The following is a 19,929-nucleotide window of genomic DNA, read 5'->3' as shown; positions in this document are numbered from 1 at the left end:
GTTGAGGGTCACGCCGGCCGCGTGGCTGGCGCGCGGTGCAGCCGCGGTGCGCCGAAGCCCTTGCGAAAGCGGAGCAGGGGGGCAGCTGGAGCAGCGGCCCTGTGGGGCATCCCGGCGCCTTCCCCCTCAAATAGAGGCGCGGCTGCTCCCGCGGCGCGGGCGGCCGCTGCGCGTCACCGCCACGTCGCGGCGGAGTGAACCCCCCCGGCATCCTCTCACCACGGCTCCGTCCCTCGGTCTGGCGTCCGGGGCAGGGGGACACGACCGGGCGCCTCGGTGCTGCTCCAGCCTGTTTGCCCAGGGGACTGAGGACAGCAGCCGGGCAGCCCCAGCCCTGCTCTCCCGGCCGCGGCAGAAGGGCAAGCGAATGTGCACTTCCAGACATCTGCGCAAACGGTCCCGCTCCGGGTGTCCAAGCAGTGGCTGGTGCGAGGGTCTGAGTTTAACGCCAAATCAGCACGCTTGAGGAAAAGCTGGGCTGGTAACCCCTTCCCACACTCCCAGCTGCGCCGGACTCCTCGTCTTCTGTGGTTTCCCTGCCGAGCCCCATGCTCTCCTTCTAAAAACTCCCAGAGAGGTAACTGGGGAAAGCAGACTTGTATTCATTAGACTTAGATTTGCTAGCCAGGGATCTGGATCTCTCCTGGGAAATATTTTGGGGTCTGCAACTCAAAAAAGGCTGAAAATCCGGTTTGTTTCCTATGCTGAAAAACATAGGACACAGCGGCATGGGATAATGATGCGTTTCAGCGCTAATTCTCAAGTTTCTGGCTCTTGTGGCTTTGTGTCAGATCCTGCATGCCCATTGAGCACAGTGTTTTGTGGTGTAATGATGAGATACCCACCAGTGAGTTTTACTACAACGGGTTGTTAAATGAAACGAACTCCTTGGGTAGACTGTATAAACAGTCTCAGTATATATGTATGCCTGGGCATGGAAATGTGGTTTGTAACCAGTCAGAAAATGTTCCCAAAGAAAAAAAACCTCATATACACGTGGGAATATGACAAAGCATCTACTTACTGTCCAAATATACTGTGGCATCTCCATGGGACTGGGTTTTATAGGAACTGAGTTACTTTGAAGTGCTGGTTTATACTAATTTAGAAATTCCAAACATGAAAATAAATGTGCTCTAACCTCACATCTACTCAAATAAATCTGGAGGATTAGCCACAGAAAGGAAACTGGGAATTTACACTTAATTTGTACATTAGAAATGAGGCAGGAGTTCTTGTAGCAGACTTAATTTCTGCTTTTTGCAGAGCATGCTGTGTTTGGGGTTGCTAGCACACACCTGAAGTTGCAAATGCCCTGTTACTGCACAGCTGCGTTGTGCTGTTGTATCGCCGTGGCCCGTTGTGCTTCTGGAGGCTGTTTCACAAGCCGCGGGAGGCCGATGTTGCCCCAAGCTGGTGCCCGAGGGCTGGGCGGCACGGGGCTGGCTGGCAGCACCTGGGATGCCCCAGGTTCCAGCCACAGCCTGGGCTTCGCACGACTTTGGAGCCGGGCCCCGGTGTTGCGTACCTGCTCTGTCTCTCACCTGGTGTTAGTGAGCTGTGGCCAAGCGTTGGGCATGCCTCTCCGGGAATTCGTGTGGAAAGACGGCTTTCTGCTGGCAGTCGGGGCCCACGCAGGCAGCTGGGAGCAGAGGCAGGACTGTGTGAATCCCGTCCTTCCCGGGAAGGCAGGCTGGGCTCCGGGGGCTGCCCGTGCCCGGGGCCCTCCAACGCTTTGTGCCGAGCCAGGGAGTGCCGGGGTGCGGGTCTGTGCCCCCCTGCCAAAGGAGGGTGGTGGGAATGTGCCGCCCGGGGCTCGCCCCTGCTTTGCCTGTCAAGCTCCAACACGTCCCCGATTGCAAGGGGAAATTCGGTCGGAGTGGCGGAAGCTCCTGTGCCTGGAAACCAGAAGTTGTGCTGGTGGAGGTGAGAGAACAGAAAACGGCTCGTGGCCGTGGCGAAGCGCCCGCCGGCTCCGGGAGCGATGGGCTGCGCCGCCGGGAGGGGCGTCACAGCTGCCCCGTGGGTTTCTGGAGAGCTGTAACCACAGTCGGCTGCACAGACCTTGTCATTCTCGGTCGCTAGACCCTCAGACTAATTTCGATCCATGCAGCTCATCAGATCTGTAACTAAATAATAGTTTAAGTGGAAAACAGACTAAGGATCGTTTTGACCAACTCCAGTGTTGCGCGTGGAGGTGCATCACAGCTGCGAGGATGCTGGAGGACTCTGGAGGCGTGCTCCTGCTATTGCACGGAGGCGGTGGTTGTATCTCGGCATCAGTCCCCTCCTTCAGGGGGTTTCAACCCCTTTTGTTGGTGTAGTGCCAGGCTTTTGCCAGGGCAGGCGTTTGGCTCCCAGGCGCGAGCGCGAAGCTGCTCCCCGGGAGCCCCCCCGGGTGCTGCCTCGGCTGCGGGGGTCTCAGGGGGTGGAAGTGAAGGGATTTGCCATCTCTCTTCTGATTGTTCATAGTCTATTTTATAGTGACCGAGAGAGAAGATTGGTGGGGCTGAGGGCACCCGGAGAGGGGAATAAGTCACCTAGAGATGTGGATGGGTGCCTGGGGATGCTGTAAAAACACCTCGCTACGCCCTGTAAATCCCAATAGGCGTCTCTTAAAACTCGCAGGCAACTGCAGCGTTGTGGCATTCTGGTCTGATGACCTCTTCCAGCGAGCTGTTGCAAACGTAACAGGCCCGAGCCCCTGGCTGCGGTAATTTAATGCAAACACCGGGCAAGCCAGAACCAGCAGCGGTTGGAAACAATCAATTACAACCACCTGAGCACCACCGCGCGCTACCTACAGCAGCGCGGCCGCGCCCCCCGTGCCCGCACGTGCGAGGGGTCGCCCGCCGCGGCCGGGGGCTGCCCCGCGGCCGGGACTGTGTGTGCCCGCCTGTGCCCCCTCCTTGGCCCCGCAGGGGAGAGGATGGACGGGGGGCGGCGTTCTGGCCACGGCTCCACGGCCGGGGGCACGGGGCTGATGCCCAGGGGCACGACGGCCCGGGCCGTGGCCCCGGTGCGGGGAGCAGCAGGGCTCCTCTTTCCGTGGGGGGGAACGGGGTGGGCAGAGACCGCCTGATCAGTGTCTTGTCATCGCTCAGGTGGGTGGCAGCATCAGGGCTCGAACTGAGGCCCCGAGTGCATCTGCAGGAGAGATCCACTCTGCTTTTCTATTTCTTTTTCTACTTTGTTTTGTTGGGTTTTGGGGTTTTTTTTTTGGGGTTGGTAAGGAAATGATTGCAAGTCCTTATTTTCTTTTCAAGCTGGGCTCTGACACCTTGCAGCAAGTGGAGGAGGTGGCAGACTGTCTAGGGCAATCTCCCACTTCGAGAGACCGGTAGAATTTATTGACGTTTTTGAGCAGAGGGAGCAGTACTAATTTCTAACATCTGGATAGCAGCTCTGCTGGCAGCCGCTGCTGCGGCGGAGCGGGGCTGGCGGGGGCGTGGGACGGCTCGCTCCCAAGAAGGCCCGTATCAAACAGAGCTTGGAGGAGCCTCTGTTAGATGTGGTGCTCTGATGAGCAGGGCTGATAGCAAGGCCCGTGATGATTTCGCCTCGTTACCCGCTGAGCATCAGCGGGGCTTGTCCAGCGTGGGGATCTCCTCACTCAGATCTACACTGGGGGTTGGGACTGGGACGTCCCCAGGGACGGGGGGGGCATGGAGGCTGCAGCAGCCTGCAGCAGCAGGGGTGCAGCAGTGATGGCTTGTGTTCTGAGCAGAGCTGATCTGCTGTTGCCAGCACCTGTGCCTTCCTCTCCAGTTAGGGATGCACTTTTTGGAGGGGGGGACTTACGGATGAGCACAGCCTTGCAGGCGAGGGGTGGGACAAGAGGTGCATCGGCTTGGGGTGTTTCTCTGGTGGGCAATGGGATAGCGGTTAACGTGGGTATTCAGGCTTTTTTCCGTATCGGGGGTCTCATTCTGCTGTGACCTCCTCTGAAGGTGGCCTGGCCACAGTTGCAGTCCCCGGGTTTGATGCCGCATTCCAGGGGTGCTGCCGCACAAGCTGTGGGACCCTGAGGGAGCGTGGGGCTCGCGGTGGGGCTGGTTGAGTCCAGGGCACAAACCCCAATTCAAGCCTCAGGCCCCAGCGAAGCTGCAGGCTCGTGTTGGGGTCTGTGGCCACCGAACCGTCACCAGCCGCAGTGCCAGCGGCCTGGGCAGGTGAGACGTGCTGCCGGAACAAGGCCACCCATTTTGGGGGCCCAAACCGTTGGAGGGTCGTTGCTCTGACAAGATTTCTGCAGCTTATGTGTTGCAGGTGGCACTGCTATACAGATCTTTCAATTCTAACCCAGAAGCAAAATTGCCTGAAAGTCTGGACTTTGCGAACACGTACCTCTGTTATTTGAAGGAAATGTGGAACTTCTCTTCCCATTTCTCTCATCTCTGTTTAAAGTATTATGCTGCTTCGTACTGCTTCCTTCTGGAGCAAAAGCCCTTCAGCTATTAGATTTTCATCCTACCGTCTGCTGAGTGCTGCCAGCATTCAATGGTTTGTGAGCTGCTGGTGGCCAAAAGCCATCTCTGGTGGATCGCCTAATTAAAAGGGGCCATTGAAAACCTGGCATACTCTAGAAAATGGCTGTGTGTAGAGTGATCTGTTTAGGAAGAGTTGGGAAAAGTTCACAGTATAATGATAGCACTCGATGAAGAAGGGGAGATGTGAAAGATGAGAGGTTTTTGATGTAATAGGAAATTAGCAGTTTCCAAAGTTGTTTGACTCGTGAGTCCCTGTCATCCTTCAGTACGTCTGGTAGATCCAGATGTTAACTGCAAGCAGTGCAGAGGCACCAGAACTGGTGTGCTGTTGCATGTGGTTCCTTGGAGAGCAGCGGACCCAAGTCTGTGAACTGGCTCATGCCGGGCTTTCGGCAATCAGTGTGGCAGGTCATTAAATGGGAAGGAAATTGTGGCTAAATCTCTGCTCGAGGGGACAGACATCCGCATCTGGAGAGCAACTGGTACAGATGGTTTCTTCCCCATGCTTTGTCATTTGGTTGGACTCGCGCGTGTCCCCGGGGTGAGCCAAACGGGGGAGGCTGGGATGGGTGTTCCCGCACATTCCCCCCGGGATTCCCCCTGCCAGAGCGCGCTCCGGCCGCCTCGGCGCGCTGGGGCTCCCTGGCCCAGGGAGGCTACCTGCCCACTGTCAAGTCAGCTGCTGAAGGAGGGTGCCAAGCTTTGGGGAGGAGCTGGGGCTGCGATGTTATGTCCCTGGGATCTCCTAACTGTCACTTTTTTTGCTGAGATTTGGTCTCACAGCGAGCTGCAAAGCTCGGTGGATCTTTCCAAACAGCTTTGGCAACATCAGTTTCTACAAATCTTGAAGACAAAATGTAGAGTGGTAGAGAGAAGGAAAGCCCTCCATACTTCAACCGAGTAAGAGAAGTGCTCAGTTGCTGAATCCAGTAGGACCACTGATTTTTAACAAAACTTGAAATTATTCTGCTAATCCTCATTTCCTAACTGGGAGGAACGGGGTGGGGAGGGGGGACCTCCAAAGATGAAGCTGCAGAGATGCAATACTGGCAAGTCAACCAGCAAAGTGCTTTCAGAGAGATGCCTGGAGAATGTCTTTTGCTTTGTAGAAGTGCCGCCTGCGAGAGGAGGCGGTGTGTGCGGGTCTGGGGGCTGGCTGCGGGTCAGAGGAGCCTGTGCTCACACCCTCATTCTTTGTACTTTCCACCACCATCCGTTTAACCTCTTCACCTGAATTTTCTCAGCGCCCAAAACGTGGTCAGGGGTCTCCGTCTCATGCGTTAGAGCGGTGGAAGGGTACACCTGTGAGCTGGGCAAGCTGTAGGCCACGCCTTTATGCTTTGGTCCCTTCTGTGTGCAGAGTGCTCAGTTAACGAGCCATAAGGCCTTTTGTAACCCTTCCGTGCCAAGCTACCTCGGCGGGCTGGGTGCTGGGGTCAAGCGGTGATTTGCTGCTGGGTGCTGGTGCCGAGGCAGGCGATGCGTGCGCTGGTACCCGTGGAGGATGCCTCTGCGGCACGGCGGCGTGGGGCTGCGCGGCAGAGCCACGTTTTGCTAGGGATGCGTGAAAGAAGGGCAGAGTTCTGCTCATTATCTCGAAGCTTAAGTGATTTAGCAGAACTAATGAGGAAAAGACAGGAAAACATTTACTATAAACTATTGCTAAATGAAGCAGATTTGAACTGACACGTGCAAAAGACCAGTTGTGTTAGGTAAGAAGTTGTTACTTTAATGGATGCTTTTTTCAGCCCAGAATCGCGCAGATATGACTTCAGAACACTTTGAGCATGTGAAGTGCTAAGTGTTAGTAGTAGCAATAATAAAAAAAATAACCCCCAAAGATCGAGGAGCCAAACTCACCATTCACCCAGGACTCCTCCCTGTGGGAAGGATTTTGAATAGTTTGAGATTGGTTACTGAAGCCAAAGCTCGACATAAATGAGAAACACAGCTTGAGTGGTGGAAGGGGGGGCTCTCCCAAGGAAAGAGAAAATACAGCCTGAATAAATCAGGCATCTGACTCCAAACAGTTTCGAGGGGGACGCGTTAGTTTGGCTTTCAGAGCAGCGCGGGTGTCGCTGGGACGAGGCGCGCTCGGCTGATCTGCTCTGCTCCTTGTCCCCGGGGAGCCGGGCAGAGGAGCCGCGTTTCCAACGGGGGTGAATTTAAAGGACAGACAAACTCGGTGCTGAAATACATGCTATTTTGACTATGACAACCCCTTTGGAGCCTGTTGTTCGTTAATCCCTCTGCCTGCCTATTCCTGGGGGATTTGATTGTATAATCTGAAGTATTGTATTTAATGCAGGATGAAGGCTAACATAATAAGCTTGACCAGTCTTCCTGGCGGCATGAAGGGTGTGCAATTTCAGTTAAAAGACTGCTGCTTTTTTATATTTCTCTGCTTTGAGTGGTTCCCCGTGCAGTCGCACGTGCTGCTTCAGCTCCCCGCAGGGTGAGGTGCCGGCGTGTGCCAGACCCCCGGCTTGTGCGGAGCGAGGAATGGGGACCCGCGCCGGGGGAAGGACTTTTGGGGGAGGGCTGTGCAGAGCAGGTCCTGCCAGGCTCCTGTCAACGCTGCCCTCAGCTTTCCGTACCAGTAGTTCAGCCTGGGGATCAGCACGACAGGGCTGGGGCTTGGGGGGAGATGGATGGCTGTGAGTCCGGCCAGTTCGCGCAGGGGGAGGTGGCAGAGGAGCCCGAGGGGGTGGCCACGCTGTCTGGCTGCGGGGGTCCCGCTGCGTCTCTGCAGACCCACTGAAAACCGTTCCTCATTTGCTTTCAGCGGGCTGGTGGGCTCACCCCTTTGGGCCAGTTCTGGCCCCGAGTCTGACTTCAGGCACACAGCCTGAGCCCCATCCCCTTGCAAGGGGCGAGCACCGAGACCGTGCTGAAAACTCAGGAATGGGTCGAGGGCAGAACCAGTGGCACGGGCACCCAGGGCTGCTGGGCATCTCGTGCCTCCGACTGCGCCGGTTCCCAAGTAATTCCTGTGCAGGGCACCCAGGAGAGCCGCTTTCCCGCAGGGTGCTTGCTGCACCCTGCCTTCCCCCACGGCCATCCGTCCGGGGCTCGCCGGGCTTCCCTCCCGGCTCGCTCAGCTCCCTTCAGGTGGGGGACACGGGCCTCAGCTCCTCGCTCGTTCTGGCCAGGTGGATGTCCCCTGTGAAGCTGCCGAGAGTGAATGTTAGGAGCTGACAGGAAAGAAGAGGGTGGAAGTGTAGTGTGGAGAGAGGGAAGAGTGAGTTTTGGAAGAGAGGGGGATAAGCTTTTCTAACGGAGAGGCTGAAAAACTGCCAGGCATCAGGAGCTCTGCAGAAGCCGAAGGAACGCTTTTGGGCATGGCGGTGACGTTTGTCTGCGGTGGAGGGAGGAGCGGGGCTGCTGACACGGTCGTTTTTCTCTGCAGCTGGTGCCACGGCTGGGCCGTGGCGCGTACTCGGCCGGGCACGGTGCTTGGTGGGTGTTTGGCACGGGGAACCTGGTGATGGCTTTTCACGAGCCGTTTTCAGCAAGCCCTTCCCAGCTCGGGGCTGGAGGCAGTAGCCGTCCCAGGGGCTGCCGGGGGTCGCTGCGGTTTCCCGGGGCGTGAACCAACACGGAGGTGCGGGAGAGGTCCCGGGGGCTGCTGCCGAGCAGCTCTCCCGCACGCCCCGAGGAGCACCGGGGCAGGTCCTGCGGACACCGATGGGCTTCCTGCATCGGTCAGGCCGTGCCAGTTTCCCCGCCGGGACTCTGCCCACCGCCGTCGAGGTGCCATCGGGCTGGGAGAGCCGCTGGCCCGGTGGGGCCGGGGCTCCGCATCGCTGGGGCACGGGCTGGGTTGGTGCTGAGAGCAGACATGGGTGTCCGGGCAGCCCGTGACGGGTGGCAGGGTGGGCCAGGGCTGGCACTGTGCAAACGTGCAAAACACAGCAAAACTGCCATTTCCTCACTCAAAAAAAAGATGTGGTTTAAGTAAAGCAAGGTGCAAAGCTCGTTTTAAGTCTCGGTTTTTTTTAAGGGCATCTGCTGTGCTGTGGGGGTGCTGCTTGCTTAGTGTGGATGGTTCTCAAGAAAAATTCAGCAAGATTCATTTTATCAGAGGTTCTCGGCCCGCGTGCCTCGACTGGCCAAGAGCGCATGTTGATTTGCCTCCCATTGCCTAAAATATGTGGTGGGATGTTAGAGGAGCTCTGGGATAAAGCCTGCCCTTGCAGCAGCACTGCAATTAGAGACCGCTTACATCTCAAGTGCCCTAACAGTAGAGTCCTCTTCTGAGGATGGCATTTTCCTCCAGGCATCCCCAAAAGCCTGTTTTTGACAGCTCTGGTTGCGACACTCCAGCAGATAAACCCGTGATTGTGTGTACAAACTGCCGGCAGCACAGAGGGGGCTGGGGGATGAATGGGCTCTGCCTGGGAGGGGTTCCGTGGCCAGTCGGGGCTCTGCCCCACACAGAGGAGGGCTTGTGCTCGCTGTTCTCCTACCGCAGCCAGGCCGGCTTGCCACCAGCTCTCCCTCTGCCCGTTTTCCTGCAGTGTCTGTGCAACGTTACCACGTTGGTTTTTAGCCTCTCCCTGCTGTTCAGCTTTGAGTCCACGTCCTGCTATTCCCTTCGGATGGTATCTGAATTATTTTGAATATTCTCTCTGCAGTCAGAGATTTCCCTGAGTCATACCTAAATGTTAATAAAAGCCTAATGGTTTATGTTAAGGAAGGCAAGAGATAAAACTAGAGCCCTTTTATCACAGACGTTAATGGCCTGAAAATGTCAGTTGTGTGGGAGCAGCTGCCAAATTTTGAGCCTATGAAGACGATGGCTAAGTCCCACAAATCAACAAGTTTGGAGCGGATTATCGGATGCTGGCTGTGTCATTTTCCCAGGACTCCAGGCATGCTGGAAGCCAACACTTTAATCCGCTCTGATACGATACATGAAAGGGGCCGGACTCCCCTTCCACTTACTGCTGCTCTGCGAATCTTTCAGGCCCGCTGTAGCAGTTAGAAAAACCTTGCTGAAAGCAAAAGCTGCAGGGCTTTTTTTCTGAACTGCAGCCTGCTTTTGATTCAGAAAGAATCTCCATCTTTGCTTAAGAACTATTTTTAAGGTCACAAACACCGGATGCAGAAATCAGTGTGTTTCATGATTTTCCTGAGTGCTGCCTCACCACTCCTCTTCCTCCTTCTGTTTCCAGCAGACTTCCTTCCCGAAGGGACATCCTGCATGCCTGCCTCTGGGGTGCAGCACCCAGGGCTGGGGAGCTGGAGTGGAAATTCTGGGAAATTATTTTTTTCTGCTCCTTTTAGGCCTGGGATAAAGAACTGAACTTGCACTGTGAAAACAGCTGAACTCTTGAGCTGTGATGTGGCTGGAAATCTTTTATCTCTGTCCTGCTTTGTTTTCGCAATCAGGCTCAGGGGTTAATCTGACTAACCCGCCTCTCAGATGTGGCTCCCGGGTTTGAATTAATTTGCATCATTTGTGAAATTTCGCAGAAATACCGAGTGCGCCCTCCTCGCAAGTGCGCGGGGTGACGGCAGCGCTGCCCGGCTGGTGCTGGCTGGGGGCTGTCCCCAGCTTGTGCCCCAGGGGCTCTGCTCTGTGTTGGCCTCACCGTGGCAGAGTCAAATACTTTGGGTGCGGAAGGATTCGCATCTCAACTTGCCTGATATTTCTGAGCATCCAGAGCACGCAGCAGAAAAATAGTGGCAATACAGTAGATGCCCTTGGGTTTGTTTTAAAATGCAGATGATAGAAAGTGATTGGTTTTGGAAGAAAACGTTTTCGCTTTCCCCACTTCAGGGTAGGACAATTTGATTTAGAAGGAGCAAGATTTAGCCTATTCCTCTTGGAGAAAGCCTTCTGGCCCGGCCTTTGAGTGCGGTTTCCCAAGCCGCGGCGTTTGCCTGGTGCCTGCAGAAGGATGTGACTTGGCCGTATCCTGTTTACTGTAATGTGACAGAGTTAAGGTGTCCCCTTGGTGCTGCGGCGTACAGGCAGCAGCAGCACAGTGTGTCACCCCTCCCTGGGAGCCCAGAGAGGGAAACGCCATATGGCTTCTCTTGCCTGCTTGTCGGAAGAGCTGATGTCATTTGAAGAAAGGTGTTTCAGGGGAAGGATGCATGTGGCCGAAATAAAGCTTGGCCTCTGTTAGAATAGTTACATCCTGTTTACAGTGGAAAACACTTTGCGCTCTGCAATGCGTGATTTATAAGCAGGCAGGCAGAGCAGATAAGGAACTTCCCGTGGTTTCGGCCACCTGTGAGAAGAAAGGGCTGTGTCCCTCGGGCTGGGAGGCGGCGGAGCTGCGGCCACAACCACCGGTACCGGCCCCCCGGGGCAGCGGCTGCCGAGACGAGGTGCTGAGCATCCCGCGGGCTCCCAGGCCTGAGGTGCCTCCGTGCCTCAGTTTCCCAGCAGGAAAGGAGCCGTCTGAGCTTCAGGTGGTGGTAAGGTGTAATGAAGCGGGGCTAGAGATAATCATCCCCAAGACAAATAAATGAACCCAAGTGCATTTGTAGAGGTCTGGCGGTGAACGGAAGGGATCATTAAATCAGAAACGTGAACGGCTTGCCACATCCCCTGTATGGTATAAAAAAAGCTGTGTTGCCCAGTTACAGGGGGAAACATACACACTTAAGAACTTGGGCTGCGATTTTGTTTTTTAATAGAATGAAGTGCCGTAAAACTGCAAAATGCATTTAGCAAAGTCACTTGCACCCACAACACTTGATGCTTTCGTCTTGGTCCCATGTGAACCGAGCTGCAGCTCTGAGCATGCTGCCTTCTGCTTGGCACTCACTTTAGAGGAAGTTTTTCAAATCAGTCTTTGTTACTTGACGGCTGGTGCGGACGCGGGGTCTGGTGTCCGCAGGGAGGTCACCGGCCCTGTGCTGGCCTGGCGGGGGCCTCTTTCCTCCCACCTGCGAGGGGACGCTGCCCCTGGCTCCAGGAGACACAGCCCAGCTGCTTCACTTCTGTTATGGGTTTTAGCAAGGTTCTCCCCCGTTTCTGTCTGGGGATGTGTTGCTGTAGTGTGGCACCAACCCAGGGCACATGGTCGGGGCCGGGAGGGGGGCCGGACCCAAGGTGGGAGGTACACCCCAAACCAGGGGCACGGCGGAGGGGGGGCCTGCCCGGGTCTCACCCTCTCGCTGCAAAGCCCGAAGATTTGCCTAATCTTCTAAACTGTCTGGAGAGAGGGGAGAGCTGAAGATTTAGTCTTGTTCCATTAAAGAAATAATAATGATGATAAGGGAATTAAAATACAGGCCCTGGTGCACGCAGCCTGGGGAGGAGGGACTATGCTAAACAGCTTCTCCCTGTACACTTCTCCTGCCTGGTGGAAGCACGTGGTCCAGTTTCTTAAGATACATCCTCAAATTCCTGCATTTATTCTGCTTAAATTAGCACTCCTGACGATTATTTTGGAAGGAATAGCCCTGTTATGGCTGAGTTCAGTAAGGCGTAAAATGTGCTTAGTTTTAGGGGTGTGGGTTGCGGTCTCTTGTCTCGAGTTCTGTATAAGCACTTTGCGCAATCAGGGCCTTGATTTGGTGTGCTTTCAGGCAAATTCCCCGCAGCGGCCGCACGGCAGCCCTGCGGCTGCCTGCCCGCCCGGGAAGGGCGACAGAGATTGCGGCTGCTCTTAAGATGAGCCTGAAATGACAGTGTGGATGATGTGGTAATGGCCCTTGAGAGACGCCCATCATTGGAACGGCTTCGGCTGCACCCACAGCCCTCCATAAAAGCTACTGCGGGAGTGACAGCAGGTAAATTGTCGGCAGCAAGACTGTTGTGATGTTCAGACGTTGTTGAATCCATTCACATTGTCTGAGCAGAAATTATAAGGAGAGTCTTGGAGGATTCAGGGTGAGAGTGGTCATAAATCTTGGGTGCGTCTCGGCAGGGAAGGAGGAATATGAGGCATCAGTCCCGTTTTCAAATGCTGCTGTCATGCAGCAACTGCGCTGATTAATTTAGCACAGGATCGTCAAGTCTGTTGCCTTGCTTTGGGCCAAATGTGCCAAATGCCTGCTCCCGGACAAGGCTCGTGGGTGAGGAGTCCTTAACAACTGTCCTCTGCCTTTGCCCCTTGGCACTCGACAACGAATCCATGTGGGAGCCTGGATGCCATGCCCCGGGTCGCCAGCCCGGGCGTGGGGCTCGTTGGCCGGGGCCAGCACTGGCCACGCTGCTCACCGGCAGTTCCTGTGCCCGCTCTGTCTGGAATTCAACCTTTCTGTAGCAAAGGCAGCTCCTGCACTCCCAGAGCTTTGAGGAACAGCTTGAAAGCAGGAGGCAGGGGTGAATAACAGACGTCTTGCGGCCTGGGGCAGGGGGCAGAGCTGTACTTGCTCCCCGGGGCACGGCGAGCAGCTGCGGGCTGAGGCTGGTCGGGGTCGGTGGCTCCAGCGATTCTGGGCAGAGTTTTGCAGCCGCTGCCCCTCCCTCCGTGTCCCGCAGCACGGTGCCTCCCTCTGCCCGGCAGCTTCTCCGTCCCATCCCGTCCCAGTGGAAGACCAGTGGAAATTTTGCTGTTGACTACAGCAGCAGCAAGACCAGAGCCAGGATTTACAGTCCTGAGCCTCCAGCAAGCTCCTTTTTTCCCCCCTCACTTGGCGCGGTTCTCAGTCACTTCCTCACTTACTTGTAGAGAAATAATCTTTTGAGTTCTTCTATTGGAGAAACTTTTTGTTTGAGGAGGAAGGAGCGGGAGATGGATGTTGGGCTTGCAGCCGCCCCCGCTGAGCGTGGCTCCGTGCGCTCCCGCGTGCTGCCCCGTGGGATGGGGACCCGTTGCCGTGTTGGGGGGGCCTGTGGGACCAGCCCTGTGCGTGCAGAGCAGCCGCTTCTGCAGGGCCCGGTGGTCACTGGGGCCGGCTCGTCTTCAGCGGGTCGAGAAACCTCCCCTGGGGCGCAGACCCCGCTGGCGAGGGGTTCCCCGGGGAAGAGACCTCTCGCTGCTTGGGTGGGAGAGGGGGCAGGGAGGCTTCTGCGTGGAGGGGAGGGTGCTGCTGCAGGAGACGGGCCGTTGGCTGGAGGATGCCCTCCCGGGGCGCCCGGCACCTGGGTAGCTCCGGCCGCGATCCTGCCCGCAGTGCCGGCGAGGGCAGAGCCCCTCCGGCAGCTCGGCTCCAGCAAAGCCCGGTCGGAGGGCTGGTCTGGCAAGCACAAAGGAGGCTGTACGGCAGCTCTTCGCTACCATATGAACCAGTTACCCTTTCCTAGCCCACGGCGCGGTAGCGCGGCGCTCTCCCCAGGCCGAGCCCTGGTGACGGCGGGGGCACCGGCGGGCGACCGCCGCGGCCGGCTGACGCGCGTGTCTCTCCGCAGCTGCAGCCGGAGCAGCTGGACTGTGGAGCAGCGCACCTCCAGCACCCGCTGGCCATCGTCAACCCCGTCACAGCCAGCCCCGTGTTCACCTACAGCGGGCTGACCGCCGTGGCGGTGGCCAGCGTCAACAACTACACCGTCGTGTTCCTGGGCACGGCCAGCGGGGGACTCCTGAAGGCAAGTGGGGCCCGGCAGCACCAACGCGGGGGGCGGCGGGGCTGGGGGGACGGGGAGGGCGGCGGGGCTTCCCTTCCAGCACCCCTGCTTTGCACAGAGGACAACGTCTGTTGTCGAGTTTGTCTGAGCTCCTGCTTTCGTTGGGCGATGAAGAAGTAATTAGATGCTGCCGTAATCTGTACAGTGATATATGCTGCCTGGTGACTGGCGGCCGTTAATTACTGTTCAAGGCTGCCATGCGAGCAGAATGTTCTTGATGAACCCTATGCTGGAAATGTTATTGTGCAGCATTTAATTATTAACAGCTCTTCCAGTAAATCCCCCCTCTGAGCTGATGGCGTTTGAAGGCTCCATGTAGACAGGGGAATCGCTGAGAGATGCTTCATCACAGCCGAGTCCAAAGCAGGTGTGAATCCATGCATCTGATGGAGTATCTGTTTTAAATAACTTGCCAAAGGCAGTGTAGGGCAATGCAGTACCCCAGCGCCAGAGCCAAGATGCAAGGCCAAGGTTTCAGTAACTTCAGCACTTGAAGTTTGCCAAAGAAGGTTTTGATTCCAGCCAGCCACAACAGTTTGGTGTACTCAGCATCAAAAGTCCTTAGAGGAGAGGGGGAAGAAAGCCCTGAGGCAGAGGCACGGCTATGTCTCTCTGGGATGAGTGGTGCATAACGTGGAATATTGGGTCAAAATGCTTGGAGAGAAGAGAACTGATCCAATCTCTTCCCTTGCCTCCAGGTGCTCCTGGCAGAAATGTGGGAACGACCACAAAGAAACTCAGGGCTTTGATTTTTGCCCGCAGGGGCAGGTAATTCACGGGGTGGGAGGAAGCTGGCACCCCGGGCAGGTGCAGAGGCACATGCCACACGCGGCGCAGCCCCTGTTCACACAGTATTCACAGCTCTGCTGCCATTATCATCTCTGAGAAAGCAGCCTTATCTGCTGCACCTCCATTAGGGAGAGGCTCCTGGCTACCCTTTGCTGGGATAATTTGCTCAGATAGCTCTAATCTAATTCTACAACACAGCTGCATAACCAGAAGCCCTTTTACCTTCGGGGCTCCTTGTTATTTGGCACGGGATACAAGATACTTTGCGTGAGTTATCATTCAGATTTGCTGCCTGAGAAAAGACAGCAAAGGGGCAGAAATAGTGCTCGACCAGCTCCTGCCAGCAGCAATTATGGCTGCCAGGGGTATGTATGGGGAATTAATCAGATAGGCTGCAGATGGGCATTTCGTGAGGGCCATTGTCGGTGCCACGACCAGCAGTGATTAGAGGAAAAACAGCACTTGGGAAGTGGTGGCCAGGGCAAGGTGTGCCAGGGTGCAGTGCCCTCGCAGGAGACAGGGGTGGGAAGGGTGCCTGTTCCGGCGAGTCCCCCCGCCGTGTCCAGGTCTGGACGTCTGTAGACAAGGTGCTGTGGTGGGGTTACCCAGAGCTGCAGCCCACCCTGCTCCCGCCAGCGCCAGTGCAGCCCCTGTCCCCCAGCACGCCCCGGCCCTGCTCCCGCCACGGGACTGGTGGTCCTGGCACGGCTGCGGTGGCTCTGCCCGGGGGCCAGCGGCTCAGGGGCTCCAGGGGAGGCACCTGCACAGTGGAAGCGTAGGGTGAACGAGGGTCCTAGGGACAGGCACCTGGAAATGTAGAGCAAATCTCAGCAAGAAGGGAGAGAGCATGGTGACGAAGCTAAAGCGGAGGGCATCGGGACTTGGTTCATGGACATCCTGGGTGAGGCCAGGCAAATTATTTAGCTTCTGGATAGCCAGTTTTTAAAATGGGGATAATGATAGTTTCCTTGCTTTTCTGCTCAGCAGCTTGCAGCGCTTGCATATGGCTCTTAGCAGAGGGAAGCCCTCTGCCTTGAGCTTGTGCTGTCTGACTAGGACATGCCGGTGCTGCGCTAGTGTAAGAATTAATTAATCCTGTGTTAATTAATTAATCCAGACTTTAGAGAGCAGAGGCACGCTTAGTCCTTAACAGTTCTTGCCTTCCCTTGCTAGTGAGGAGGTAGGAATTTTCCTCACTCCCTTTCTGTTTTAAGCTGAAAAGTGACTGTCACGCAGAATCGTGTAGCCCTATTGTTATTTCCTCTCAGCAATGCCACATTTAATTTGCTGAGTTTTCAAGTCAAATGCCAAGACATTCTGAGATCCGAAAGGCAGGCTGATGCTTTGCAGCCTCTTCCATCACTGCCAGCACTTCAGCTGGTGATTCATGAGGCAAGGTAGGATTCGGATCTCTTGCGGCAGCTGCCATGGTCTTCTGGAGTTAGCAGGGATAAAAGCTTCTTTCGGCCAGGAATAACAACATGTATTTTTCAAACGTGCAGGGAGCAGGGGACGCCGTGTTGTACAGCCCTGTTGCTGCTTTTCACTGTTTTTCATTAAGGTTTGGAAATGTGATGTTCTTTGTAACAGAAATGCCCATACGTATGCGATGAAGGCTGAAGGCTGGTGCCACTTGCATGAGGGTAAAGCGAGAGTAACGCTGCTGTGGCCCGCTGGAAGCAGCCCTGCAGTCGAGCCATGCAGCGGGTAGAGCCTCAGACTAGAAGTTTTCTGGGCAGGCTCTCAAGCAGAGGGACCAAGGGCTGTGCGGGTCGTTCATCACCAAGCAGGGCTCCTGGCCGCGGCCTGGGCTTTCTGGACTGCTGTGGCACAGAGCTGGCTTTTCAGCAAAGCTCTGCGTGTGCAGCCTGCAGAGTGTGTAGAGAGTCACAGCACTGCAGAATGTGGAACACCATTAGGTGCCACTTTGATTCTTGTTTGTAACCGAGGAAAAATAATCTTCTCCCCATAGTGACTGAAAAATAGTCTCAGTGAGTGGCTTCTTCTCACTACAGATTAATCTGGACAGTACCATGAAGGTCATTAGCAGGAGATCCATTTCGGTGGCTTACGGAGAGCCCGTGCACCCCATCATGCAGTTTGACCCTTCTGATTCCACCTACCTCTATCTGATGACCTCCTATCAGGTGAGATCTTCGGTCCTCTGCAAAATAGGCCTCCGAGCATCATGCACCTGATACAGCGCTCAGCACTAAGCTGGGAGCAGGAAGGAACAGTAAAATTGGTTTTTAAATTAATGGGCAGAGCCAAGAAGTTCAGAGCTTTGGCGGGGGTGTCAAAGGGCTTTTGGGGTGGGTGGGGGGTGGGGGTGCGTGTGCCCGTCCCTTCTTCTGCTCAGGGTGGGGGTCACACCGAGCAGACCTGCTTGTCAGGCTTTCTCATCCTTGTGGTGGCCAGGGAAAAAGAAAGGTGCTGAAATGGATCCCACTTACGGGAGTGCAGGAATAAACAGAGGTTGTTCCTTTGTAGAAACCCACAAATTATGGTACAGTCTTTAAGGAGGCTTTTAGGAAATCCAACAGAGCAAAAGTCTGCCTGTCAGAAATGATGCTCGGGGGAGGTCTCTGCTCAGCCTGGCCGGCAGGAGGGCTGGAGGGAAGAGGGGTCTCTGCCGAGACTGGGAATGCTGCAGCAGGTAGAAACGGTCTTGTCTCCATCAAGGGAGCAAAGGATGGAGACAAGAGCTGAACGCTCCAGGCGCTGGTGGTTGGTCCTGAATTACGTTTTAATCTGTCAAAACAGATGCACGACCACAAATGTTGTACATTGCGTTTATATTTTCCAAGCCCTAATTCCCTGCAGATTGGTCATTATCATTTCACAGAACCCTCTCGGGGCGGCTCTTCAGCTGATGGTTCCGAGTGTCTCGGCTCGGCTCCCCGGCTGGGCTGTGCACCTCGGCCAGGCTTGACCAAACACCCAGGGCAGCGCTTGGGATGCTTCTCCCTCTGTCTGTTTCTTTTCCGTTAAACCAGATGAGTTAATGTTTCCCTGGTGGAACTAGCATCCTGGGAAGCCCCCCAGGAGCTCGGCAGGGTTGGGGTGGGGGGTGCTGAGCACTGCAGGGCTGGGGAGCAGTGAAGAGCTGGGGGTGAAGCGAGGGTCAGGCCAAGGAGCCCACGGTCCGAGGTGCGCTCGCCTGGTGAGAGCTCAGGGCTCCCAGCACCTCACGTTGTCAGTCCTTGCTGCACCAAACGGCTCGGTTTTCCTTCCCAAATGTTTAGAAATCGGGGGGGGGAAAAAGCAGAAACGGGCACATGCTTTCCCTCCAACTGCACCTGACGAGCAAGTCACCAGAGGTACTGTGATTTCTGTAGCGATTCAGGTTTCCAGAGTGGTGTTGCTTTCTGGTCATGTTGTAAACGGCCAGAGAGCGTGTGGCTCTGTCTAGGAAGGAGCTTTCTGCGGGTCTGAGCGAGAGCTTTTCACGGGGAGGGACAAGCTGTGAAGCCACCTCCGTCGTGTTGCTGTCCGTAGCCTGACCACCGCGCATCTATTGCCGGGGGCCGGGGGCCGAGGAGCGGCTCGGCTCGGCTCATGCTGCTGGGCGGCTGCGGCAGCGGCGAGCCCCGTGCCTGGGGCACCCTCGCCCCGTGCCTGGGGCACCCTCGCCCCGTGCCTGGGGCACCCTCGCCCCGTGCCTGGGGCTCCCTCGCCCCCCCGCCACGCACCCCTGGGGCTGGGACGGGCTCTGCGGGGGGCGCCGGGGGGGGCGGCGGGCAGCTGCGGGTGCTGTGCCCGTGCGGGCTGGTCGTACGCAGGGCACCCACCTCGCAGGGGTGCGGGGCAGGGGCGACGGTGCCAGGGTCTGCCCCTCGCTGTCCGTCCTGCCAGGCTTGGTGCAGGCGGGCAGGGAGAGCAGCCCGAGGCGCTGGCGCCTCGGTGGGACCCATGTGTGTGGCCACAGCAGCGCACCCCGGTCGGGCCGAGCGGTTCTGCGGTGGTGCAAAGGGTTTGGCAGCTGGTGTGCTGTTGTCGTGCAGATGACGCGGGTGAAGGTGGCTGCCTGCGACCAGTACTCGACGTGCACGGAGTGCCTGGCCGCCGCTGATGCCTACTGCGGGTGGTGCACGATGGAGACCAGGTAGGGCTGGCTGTGTCCCGGGGCGCTTTGGCGTGTCCTTTGTCCCTCAAGCCGGGGCAGGGATTTCTGGTGCCTGTTACATTTCCACACGGTCACACTACCATTAGTCTTTGTCCATTCCTTACGAAAGACATGCTTTTAAAAACAATTGCATCTGGTCTCAAACGGGTGGGATGATCTTCAGAGCCAGGATTTGACTGTGGCTGCATTGTTATGCTGCAGTCAGCTGCCCCTGCAAAGAATATCTTGCAGGCATCCAACCATGGGACTGAGAGAGCCAACACCCTGTTAAAGGCCGGCTTTTGCCCTTGCGATTGTCGTTAGGGAGCAGAAGACAATCAACACTCAAAAAGGGATTTACAAAATTAGACTCCCCGTTTAGAAATTGAAGAAGTTGGACGAAATGTCGCCTTCTCCTCTCTAGTCCTGGGTGCAGCCTGGCCTGCTCTCGCTCACCCGGAATCCTGATGCTCTGTTGATGCTGGTGGGAGTACAGGCTCTTATCGTGGCAACCGGACACTTCAAATATAGCAGCAAAGCTTTAGTCTTAGCTGTATGGATGGAGGAAAAAGATGTAGGCACAGGATTTTCTCAGGATCTCCCTCGCAAGGAAGTCAACATTTTTGTGTCACCTGTTTTAAAAATAACCAACCACAAATTGTTCCCGTGTTCGTGGCAGGTGTTCTCTGCAGCACGAGTGCACGAACTTCACAGGGGCCAACTTCTGGGCGAGTGCCAGTGAAGGAGTGCAGCAGTGCCCGTCCATGACCATCTTGGAGCCCGAGATTAATATTGACAAGGAGAACGCGGTGCGTTTGACGTGAACGCAGCGTCCCGTGGAGCCGTTGCCCCTCTCAGGGCTGATAAAGATCCATGCCCCGGTAGCGTAGCGGCGGGTCCTCCCTCGCGCAGCGCGGCTGTGGGCCGGGGGATGCCGAGTCCTGGGCGTGCTGCCGAGCCCTGTGCGTGCTGCCGAGCCCTGTGCGTGCTGCCGAGCCCTGGGCGTGCTG

The 19,929-nt window shown here is 56.4% G+C and overlaps 1 protein-coding gene across 1 annotated transcript in view; it reads left to right on the top strand.

Moving 5' to 3' along the window:
• PLXND1 (plexin D1) overlaps positions 1-19,929 on the top strand; it is a gene marked incomplete at its 5' end in the record, with an annotated part of 80,525 nt that overhangs the window by 5,154 nt on the left and 55,442 nt on the right. The window contains 4 exons of the mRNA XM_042799885.1: positions 13,810-13,986; positions 16,830-16,961; positions 18,819-18,919; positions 19,599-19,728. Of these exons, the coding sequence (XP_042655819.1) occupies positions 13,810-13,986; positions 16,830-16,961; positions 18,819-18,919; positions 19,599-19,728 (540 nt within the window). The remainder of the gene's footprint in view (positions 1-13,809; positions 13,987-16,829; positions 16,962-18,818; positions 18,920-19,598; positions 19,729-19,929) is intronic.

Source organism: Tyto alba, unplaced genomic scaffold, assembly GCF_018691265.1.
Source record: "Tyto alba isolate M040663 unplaced genomic scaffold, T.alba_DEE_v4.0 Super-Scaffold_3, whole genome shotgun sequence".
Classification (NCBI taxonomy): domain Eukaryota; kingdom Metazoa; phylum Chordata; class Aves; order Strigiformes; family Tytonidae; genus Tyto; species Tyto alba.
The sequence above is the reverse complement of the archived record's forward strand: the minus strand, read 5'-3'. Positions and strand labels throughout refer to the sequence as shown.